Source organism: Panthera pardus, unplaced genomic scaffold (assembly GCF_024362965.1).
Source record: "Panthera pardus isolate Hobbes unplaced genomic scaffold, ASM2436296v1 HiC_scaffold_3, whole genome shotgun sequence".
Taxonomy (NCBI): Eukaryota; Metazoa; Chordata; class Mammalia; order Carnivora; family Felidae; genus Panthera; species Panthera pardus.
The window spans coordinates 39,179,357-39,189,778 of NW_026526876.1; the positions used below are offsets into that span (position 1 = coordinate 39,179,357).

The 10,422-nt window shown below is 45.8% G+C and overlaps 1 protein-coding gene across 2 annotated transcripts; it reads right to left on the reverse strand.

Annotated features, from left to right (window-relative positions):
- Positions 1-4,574: 4,574 nt before the first annotated feature.
- Positions 4,575-10,064, reverse strand: TOB1 (transducer of ERBB2, 1). 2 transcript variants are annotated; one of them, XM_019415759.2, is made up of 2 exons: positions 9,909-10,064; positions 4,575-6,527 (listed from the first exon to the last, which is right to left on the reverse strand). In XM_019415759.2, exon 2 carries the CDS (start codon positions 6,376-6,378, stop codon positions 5,341-5,343), a length of 1,038 nt encoding a protein of 345 aa, XP_019271304.1. In that variant the 5' UTR covers positions 6,379-6,527; positions 9,909-10,064; the 3' UTR covers positions 4,575-5,340. The 2 variants fall into 2 exon arrangements, with proteins under 2 accessions (XP_019271304.1, XP_019271303.1); XM_019415758.2 differs by lacking the exon at positions 9,909-10,064 and adding an exon at positions 8,476-8,766.
- Positions 10,065-10,422: the final 358 nt, after the last annotated feature.

Consider the following 10,422-nt stretch of genomic DNA (forward strand, 5'->3'; position numbering starts at 1 on the left):
GGAACTTCACTGAGTTTGAATTCCAAGCCTGCCACTTATTGGCCCCACAATCGTGGGCAAGTTGAACGGTCTCAGCCCCGCTTCTGTGAACTGCGTCAGAACTGTGCATGGCATGTAGTCAGTGCTCTATGAGCATTTGTTACTCAAATGATTTAAAAGGTTTTTTTACATGGCTTTAACGGAAGTGTTGTACTGATGTTCCAGGTATATGCACAGATACTGATCCAAGGTTCATTAAACATGAAGAAAGTGTCTTCCTAATATAACACACCAAAAAACTGAAGACCTTGGATCTTAAGTGGCCTCCCGGGCCAAATCAATTAAGCATCAACTGATTGGCATAGTGAACACTATCAACAGTTTTATTCAGCAACGGCGATTTTACATACTTGTCTTCTAATAAGGCTGTTTTCCTCTTACCTGATCTTGCCCTAGCGTTATTATCCTTCTGATAACAGCATGCATTGTAGTCAACCAAAGATGCATTTGTACTCTACCATACCCATGCTATTTTCTGTGTAGGGAAAGGGTATGGGAGATCTCCAACCAGCATTTTACCTCATTAGCTTGACTATGTCCAACTAGAGATACTTTTTTCTGTATGTTACAGTGACTTTTTTTTTTTTTAAGTTTATTTAGAGAGAGAGCGCACACATGCAGAGAGAGAGGGAGAGAGAGAATCCCAAGCAGGTTCTGTGCTGCCAGCACAGAGCCTAGGGACGCAGGGCTCGAACTCACAAACTGAGAGATCATGACCTGAGCCAAAGCCAAAAGTTGGATGCTTCATCGACTGAGACACCCCTATTTTTTTTAAGTTTATTTCTTTGAGATGGGGGGAGGGGTACAGAGAGAGAGAGAGAATCCCAATCCCAAGCAGGGTCCGTGCTGTCAGGGTGAGCCCAAAGTGGGACTCAATCTCATGAACAGTGAGATCTGACCTGAGCAGAGAGCAAGAGTCGGGCACTCAACTGACTGAGCCACCCAGGCACCCCTACAGTGACTTGTTTTAAAATAACCTACCTCCTAAACATTTGTGCGAATCTCTCAATTAAAATGCCTGTACATAAGACAGCTATATGAGAATGAAATTAACACAAACACACATTGGAACATTTTACACTTAGGACACCTTTAGTTTCACCTTCAAAAGCTAAGAAGTTAACCACAGTAAATAAAGATTGTCATTATCTTTAAGGAGGCGTTTTTGTTGTTGCTGTTTTGTTTTTTTTAAGGAGGCATTTTGACTGAAGGTCTACATTTGCCATCTAATACAGGCTTAAAGCTATTCAAAGGAGATTTAACAATACACCTGATTTTAGAAAAGACAGGCAATAAGGAATATTCTAAACCCAAAGAGCTACTTTTTGGTATCATCTTATTCAATCATCAATGAGCTATGCAATCTGTAAGACAGTATTTTGGACACCAAGAACGGGCCATTCAGAGGCTGCTATACTGACAGTATCCATAGTTATAGAAGTAAAAACAATGAGAAAGACCTATGAAGATAATTAACTCATCAGAAGTGCCTGGCTGGCTTAGTGGTAGATCCTGAGACTCTTGATCTCAGGGTTTGTAAGTTCAAGTCCCACGCTCTGGGTATAGAGATTAAAAATAAAATCTTAAAAAAAAAAAAAATTTAACTCATCAAATCGTCAACTAAAACATTTCCCACAAAGGGTCAAGAGTGTGACAGCAGAATGGGGAGAAAAAGATTTGGGACCAAGATGTTAAGTCAGCTTTTCTAAGGCTTTATAAGGTATGCTAGACAAAAGTACTTTAAAAAAAAAAAATTACTTTTGAGAGAGAGAGAGAATGCAAGCAGCGGACGTGCAGAGAGAGGTGGACAGAGAATCCGAAGTGGGCTCCATGCTGACAGCAGAGAGTGGGGCTTAAACTCACCAACTGTGAGATCATGACCTGAGCCAAAGTCAGACACTCAACCAATTGAGCCACCCAGTGCCCCTGACAAAAGTACCTTTTGAAAAATTTCTATTCCTGAGGATGCCTGTCTGGCTCCGTTAGTGGAGCACGTGACTCCTGATCCCGGGGTTGAATTTGAGCCCCATGTTGGGTGTAGAAATTACCTAACAATAAAATCTTAAAAAGAAAAATATCCATTCCATGGCTAAAATCAAAACCACAAGAAACAAGTGTTGGCAAGGATGTGGAGAAAGAGGAACCCTTCACACACTCTTGGTGGGAATGCAAACTGGTGCAGCCACTCTGGAAAACAGTATGGAGGTGCCTCAGAAAGTTAAAAATAGAACTACCCTATGACCCAGCAATTGCATTACTAGATATTTATCCAAAGAATACAAAAATACTAAGTCAAAGGGACAGATACATGCACCCTGATGTTTATAACAGTCAAATTATGGAAACAGCTCAAGTGTTCATTGGTTGATAAATGGATAAAGATGTGGTATATGTCCACATATATATATACACAAATATTATTCAGCCCTAAAAATGGAATCTTGCCACTTGCAACGACATGGATGGAGACAGAGTATAATGCTAGGGGAAAGAAGTCAGAGAAAGACAAAGATTCTACTCATATGTAGAATTTAATAAGCAAAACAAATAAGGGGGAAAAAAGAGACAAACTAAGAACCAGACTCTTAACTACAGAGAGCAAACTGATGGTTACCAGAGGGGAGGTGGGTGGGAGGATGGGTGAAAACAGGTGATGGGGACTAAGGAGTGCGTTGGTTGTGATGGGCACTAGGTGATGTATGGAAGTGTTGAATCACCATATCGTATACCTGAAAGTAGTATTGTACTGTATGTTAACTGGAATTAAAATAAAAATTTAAAACATACTTCCATTCCTAATGAGCAAAAAGGGCATGAAAACAGTGCCTCTGTTCATTCTTTAAAAAAAAAAAAAAAAAAAAAAGCCTTCAAGGACACCAAGCTCAAATTGAACTGATTTTTCTGAAGCCAATCAAGACCGACATATGGACCAATATGAATTTTCTCTAGGATCTTTTGGCAATACACACATCCATTAGATGTGGGAGATATTCATATTTACATTAAGCTCAGTTACTTAGAATCTGATTGTACGTATTAGTGTCCCAGATTGTTACAAATTCTATGTATATCTACTGTCCCGCTGCCTTCTGATGGTCAGAAGAAGTATGTTAAAACTGGAGTCTTTATTTGTAAAAAAAAAAAAAAAAAAAAAAAAAAAGATTTGTAAAGCATTTTTTCTGGTAAGCCTAAAACCTCACCCAAAAGTCTCTAGCAGATACTAGAACTTAAAACCATTAGTGAGTGTTCTTATAGCTATTCAAAGTTGGGGATCACAAAAGCACATAATTGATGGTGCTGGCAGACCGGATCTCCCGGTTCCACTCACTATCCCAGTACCTCTTCATAGCCTCATTCTGTCCACTCAAGGACAAAGGGCTCACCATGGAGCAGACAGCTCGGCTCGGTTATGCCTAGTGCTTGTGTTTTTTAAAACTTTTTATTGCTCTAAACTGCATGGGTAACAGACAAAAGGCTTTTTGTACATTGGTGTCCAAAAAAACTCATTTAAGACCAAATTTATTTCACCAGGAACCCAGACAGTGTTGGTTCCTACTATATGTACAAAGTTTTCCTCCAATTCAAGGCAAATTTCTCACCGATACGATGTCAACACACTATCAATGGACATTTAAACAGTGAAATGACGGGGCGCCTGGGTGGCGCAGTCGGTTGGGCGTCCAACTTCAGCCAGGTCACGATCTCGCGGTCCGTGAGTTTGAGCCCCGCGTCAGGCTCTGGGCTAATGGCTCAGAGCCTGGAGCCTGTTTCCGATTCTGTGTCTCCCTCTCTCTCTGCCCCTCCCCCGTTCATGCTCTGTCTCTCTCTGTCCCAAAAATAAATAAATGTTGAAAAAAAAAAAATAAACAGTGAAATGACTTATTTTACTTCAAAAATAGCGTCTCTCTCTTCTGACTCCTCACTTTTTAAGAACCCCCTTACCAAGACACTACAATTTGATGTATTATAGGTGAGTAATCTTTGAACCTCCCCTCTACTTCCAAAGCAGCAGGTTGGCTATCCAAGTGTATTGAAAAAAAAAAAAAAAAAAAAAAAAAAGGTAAACTTTCTGGGAAAATGCACACGGAATACTAACATTGAGCAACCTGTCCAATCTTCAGATTTTGATCATATATTCTCCAGCTAAATATGACTGAACTTTAAGTGTGAGAATTAGTAAACACACCTAATCTTCTTAGTTAGGTCAGCTGTTTTGTCCAAGCAAGGTTTCTGAGTTATTCATCTCCCATGCAGAAACAGAAAACCGATCCAATGGCCTCCCCCTATACATTTCAAATAAATCCTCTCAGGTTACCAGTGAATTTCATTTTATCATGTGACTCTCTTACATGTCAGCAGACACACTTTAAAACTTGCTGTAAAATAGGGTTGACTAGCCGTAGCATAACCATCCCTATCACAGGGAGACAGGTGTGGGCTGAAGAAAGCTGCAAATGAATGAATGAATGAATGAATGAAGAAAATCATCCCAAGCACTGGCCAGGCAACAGCTTCAAAATAAAGACCACAAGAAGTGCTTTTTAATTTTAAAGAATTTTAATACAAACTTAATATAAACTATTTCAGTCCCTCTTAACATGTAAGACACTGACTCAAAATACTTTTATACCGTTTTTTTCAAGTATTGCACAATATAGGTACAAAATTAATATTTACGATTACATTTCTTCCATAATATATAGCAAAAATCTTTAAACCTTTAACAGAAAATACATTTTTTTTGAAAAAGCAAATATTCGTACATTTTAATTCCACCACTAAAGGAATATCCTGTACACAATTTTTAGAATAGTTGATGTCTTTAAGATGGATATTTTACAATTTCAGTAAAAAAAATACAACATGAAGCTGCTGCTGTCACAGATCACTGTAGTAAAAAGATATAAATGCAATACCATGTCGTAGAAACAATATATATATCCTCTGATATTTTACAAACTTTGTACTAAATTAAATTATACAATTAGAAAAGACCAATAAACCCACTTATTAGTGCCAATTTTTTATAAAAAAAAAATCAGCCATGTCCTTGCTATATCTTAAATACTGTAAGAGGCCATATCTGAGAGTATACTTTAAAATATACAGTCAGTATAAAATAACTTTGTGCTTGGTTGGCAAATGAAAAATGATGCATGTTTTATTTTTGTAACCAAGCCTGAATGTATCCTTACTATAAGCTTTAAAAAAAAAAAAAAAAAAAAAAATCTCAAGGAGGTGAACAAAAAAATCCCCCTTGGGCCCGTGCATTTCAACTCGTAAGATACATTTTTTCTTTTTCTAGTTAGCCATGACAGGCTGGAATTGCTGGTTAGAATACTGCATGTTATTTAGGCTAAAATTCAAGCCGTCGACAAAAGACTTCTCGTTGAGGCCTCCGTAGGCCGCAAACACATCAAAGGCATTACTGTACTGGAGAGGACTGAGGTTAAGGGGGCTGTCACCTGGGAACATTCCATTGGTACTACTACCTTGACCCTGCATGTTAGGAAAAATAAATTCCTTGGCATTAGGAGAGAGAGCAGAGGCTTTCTGCTGTTGCTGCTGCTGCGGCGGCGGTGGGGGCGGCGGTGGCTGGGATGGCTGCTGTTGTTGCTGCGGCTGCTGTTGGCTACCCAGGCCAAGCCCGTACAGAGAGTGCATTGAGGAAGAGACGGCTTTCTGCTTCAAGAGGTCGTTCACATTCAAGCCGAGGTTGATAGGAGAAGTACGTGCAACCTTGTTGCTGCGGCCGCTATTCTTCATTTTGGTAGAGCCGAACTTGGTGGCAGCAAAAGTGGCAGTGGTGAAGGTTAAAGGCTGAGTGGACCGGGGCATGAAGGTAGGGCTTACAGCAGCAGAGTGACCAAAGGGAGGCGACGGAGAGCTGGACACTGATGAGGCTGGGTCACTGATGGGCATAAAAACCTGGGCCTCTGGGTTAAAGCTGTTTTTGATCTCCTTATCCAACTCACATCCATTTTCATTATTATCATCCACATAAAGCACCTTCACTGGTCCCTTTTCACCAATTTGGTAGGAAACCTCAAACGGGTCGATCCAAACACTAAGATCCTGTGGCAGATTGCCACGAACATCATCAATGTCCAAACCACTCTCTTTGGATGCTTGTTCAATCACTGGGTCCACTTTCTCCCCTATGTGTATACATCTAAACCCTGATCCTTTGTATGGCTTTTCAGGATACCAGTGCCCTTCGTATTTCTTCTTAAGAAGTCTTTCAAGCTCTTCGCCAAAAATGTTGACACGTCTCCTGGGAAGCTTATTGTACAAATACGAGATAATAAAATTTAGTGCTACTTGGATTTCAAGCTGCATAGCTGCTATGCCACAAAGTGAGCTCTGTGTTTCAACTCCCCCCTACACACACACACACACACAAGTGTTCAGTTTGTGGCAGAGAAACAAATTCTCATTCAGAGTGCTGGTATTCTGTAGGTTATCCTTCACCTTGAGTGGTCTTGCTCCTTAAAGAAAAACAAAACAAAACAAAAACAAACATGTCCAAATAAGATAAATCTCAGTCCCACAACCTCTTCTACCCCCAGAGTAACGTTACTTTAGGAAAAGTTTAATAGGCTAGCAAGTCAGAAAAATATAAATAGCACAAAATAAAGGAACGTACAATAGAAAATTGTTTATTGAAGTTCAAAATCTCATGGGAAAACTTAGGATTTACACTTCAAACAAAATTTTCAACCCTATTACTTTTTTTTTTCTTTTCCTGAATACAGTTCTAAAAAAACAGTATCTCTCTAGCGCATGTAGCGTATTTCTTCCCTCAATTCTCACAAGATTATTTATTGGAAACTCTACTCCAGACACCCGTCCACCCACCTCCACACACATATATACCAGTTTTAGAAAGTGATCATATTCCTATTCACCAATTTAGAAGTGAACTTTGTATTTCAATTCATTCTGGATTTATGCTGCTTCAATCTGCTGTATCGTTAAACATTTAGACATTTGAGGAGTTAGGGAAATTATTTTGATTTCCAAAGTACATGATGCTAAAATTAAAAATACTAAATACTAAATGAATTGCCGATCTTGTGAACGATAATTATGAAACAAATTATCCCATATAGCTGCCCTCTTGAACACTAAGGGCATACACTGTAATAATCGAGGTTCTCTGTGCCTTTTCTTTTCAATGTATATTTTTCTAAGTCTGAAAATTTCTCTTTAGCAGCAAGTGCAACAAAAGCAATAATTAATTTCAACACTCTATTGATTATTCTCTTTAAAGGGGAGGGCTTCTGAGTTTTATTCTGATTTTCAAAACCACCTCCCTCCTTCACGATAAGAGAACAGCCGGGGAGGCTGGTACGATAAGGTCGACCTTTAAACGTTTGCTGGATCAGCACTGGGTGGGGAGAAGAAAAGATCAAGGGCAAACAGAAGATATTTGCAAAAGGAATCTATTCGTACACTGAGGCTGATTTAAAAGGACATTTAAAACTCAAGTTGGTATTAATCCATCTGTTCCATGTTCCATATTCGTGATGACAAAGGGAAAGGATCCCCGGCGGCCCACAAACTACACTCTGCAAGCCCAGAGCCAGAGTGCCGGCGAAGGCAGCTGATTAAGCCAAATTGCTTGAAGGTGCAGCCGAGCGAAATTCAGGCTCCGCGGAAGGTAGTTTTAAAGCAACGCCTTAAGACAGGAGTGTGAAGAATTACATAAACAGCCAGTTGGGTCTCATTAGATTTCAGCTCACAGCCCTCGGAGCCCAAGCGCTGGAGCAGCAGCAAGCAGCAAGCAGCAGCAGCAAGAGGAGGAGGAGGAGGAGTAGGAGGAGTAGGAGGAGGAAGAGGAGGAGGAAGAGGAGGAGGAGGAGGAAGAGAGGAGGAGGAGGAAGAGAGGAGGAGGAGGAGAGTACAAGTCTCCTCCGAAAAGGAGGAGGAGGAAGGCCACGAGAAATGGCAAAGCAACCACTCGGGGCCGGGCACCCGGCAGGTCGGGGCGCCGGCCGCTCCGGGTCAGCCGCTCCCCTCCCCCCGCCGTAACCTGACCCGCCGCTCCCGCCCCCCGCCCCCCGCCCCCCTCCCGAGGCTCCTGGGACCCGGCCAGAGCCCGGGAGCACCGGCTCCCCCGCACCATTTTCAGTCCCGGCGGCCACCGGCCCCGCGGACCCCAGCGTCCCCCTCGAGCTCGCCGCTCCTCCGGGCGCCCCAACCCCCGATTCCCGTCAGCTCGGCCCGGGCAGCCCTTCCCTGCTCACCCTCCCGGCCCGAGCCGAGACCGACGCACCGGCCGGCCCCGCCTCCGGGCCCCGGGCGCGCTGGGGCCCCTCGGAGCCGCTCCCCTCCGCGCCCGGGCCGCGACGCCGCCGTCCCCGAGGGCCCCGGGCTCGACGCCGCTGCAGCCCCTCCGCCTCCGGACCCCGCCCGCCGCCCTTCGATACTTACTGGCTGCTTCCACCACAGACCCGGCCGCTGGGCGGGGGAGAAGGGGCGGCAGGGCGGGGGCTCGGGAGGGTCGGCAGCGGCCAGCTGGCTGAATGCAAGACGGCGCCGCCGGGCGGAGGACGGGGGCCTCGGCGCGGGCCTCAGGAACTCGACCCTTGTGGCTCGGGGTGGCGGCGACGGGTCAGGCGAGCGCGCTCGCTTTTCCACACAGCCCGGTGCCCGGCCCAGCGTCCCCGTAGTGCGCCCACTCCGCGCCGGGCCAGAGCTTCGCTCCTTCTGCCGCGGCGCGCGCCCCGCCTCTCGTTTTATAGTCTCCTCCCTGCCCCCATCCCCTCCCGTAGGGGTGCGCGCGCGCCCGCCTCGCGTCACACAGCTCCGGGCCGCGTAACCATTCCCCGCCCTGCGGCCCCGCACCCCAGACCCTCAGCAGCGGCTCCGCCCCTGCCCTGCCCCCCGATGCCATTGGTCAAGTCTCGCCTGCCCATGTCCTGACGGGCGGCGGAGGGCTGAGTGGACAAGGCCACACCCCTCGGGCTCCACGATGGCCAATGAACCGACGTTCTGAAGCCACTGTGGGTGGGATTAAGAGAAAGCTGGGAACGGGATTGGGGGGCAGACGTGCCAGTGAGGGCGACGGTAGTGGGTGGGGCGGCTGACGCTAAATCTGGGCGGAGAGCACCGGAGAGAAGAGGGGGGAGGGGAGCGAGGCAGGTGGCGGGGCGGCGGGGAAGAACGGGAGGAGAGCCTCGAGAAGGAGGGGACAGTTTACAAAAATGCACTACCCGAGTGGGACTGTGGCCCAGGAAAATCCCACTCGTGAACGAGCTACCAAATCGGCCTCCAGTGCACCCAGGAGAGCCTAGAGAAAGGGCGAACTGTGACAGGGACTCGTGCACCCGATTAATTGAATATTAATCACCTCAGGGGCCTAGGCCAACTGCCACCCAGAGAGTGGCAACAGCAGAACCCAAAGCTGCCGTGCCAGGCTGGGGGTGGGGAAGAGAGACCACCTGGCCACACCTCCCGCCCAGGTGACAGTTTAACTGCCTCTGCATCCCACTTCAGACCTCCCCATGCGATCTGGCAGCAACTCGGACGTGGGGTGGCTTGAGACTGTAAGAAGAATCACATTTTATTCCAAAGGTCCCAACCCAGGCCTCCGTGCCAAACTGCGTACGTATCCAAGTATATATATGCATGCGTGTATTCAAATGTATTTGAACATAAATACACACAATAAACACGGTGCCTTCCTGTAATGCACGTTTAAGATAATCTTCGGTTGAAATGTGAGCGGGTAAACAGGGAGCGGGGAAAGAGAGGGACTCCAGGGAGGCGGGTAAGCGCCCTTTTCACAACCTGCAGCAGAGAAATACACGAAGTTACAGTGGGAGTGGAACCGAGCTTCCCTCTCGGCTAAAAATATTACTCACAGGTAGCAACGACGCCTGATTGGCCGCCCTTCTCCCTTAGCAACTAGGCGATTGGCTGTCTGGTATCCAGGAGACAGACGTCAAGCTCGCACTGGGAAAAGAGGAGAGAAAGTCTAGGCGGAGGGATGGTAGGGAGGGGGAGAAAGAGGAGCAATGAATGAAACGCCCGGCGCTTGGCCTTCTCTCCCCGCTTTCCTCTGAGCTCAAGAAGTGCTTCCTGGAAAAACACCAGCTGGGGCTCCGCCTTCCTCTTAAAACTGTGGGGCCTGAACTCTCAACCTGCTATAAGGAACTTAAAGCGCAACTCCCCGAGGAGTGGGGTGTCCGCGGAGCCGGCTGTGTAGACCGGTTGTGCTGTGCCCGCACACATCCGCTTTAGGTGTTAGGCCTAGAGACTTTACGCTTTAGGCCTGTAGCCTTTTTCTCCACTATGACTCCCGTGCCCTCGTGCCTCCATCCCTGGTCCCCTTTAGAAGGAACGGAACTGGTAGAGGGTATTTCGGAAATTTCTAAA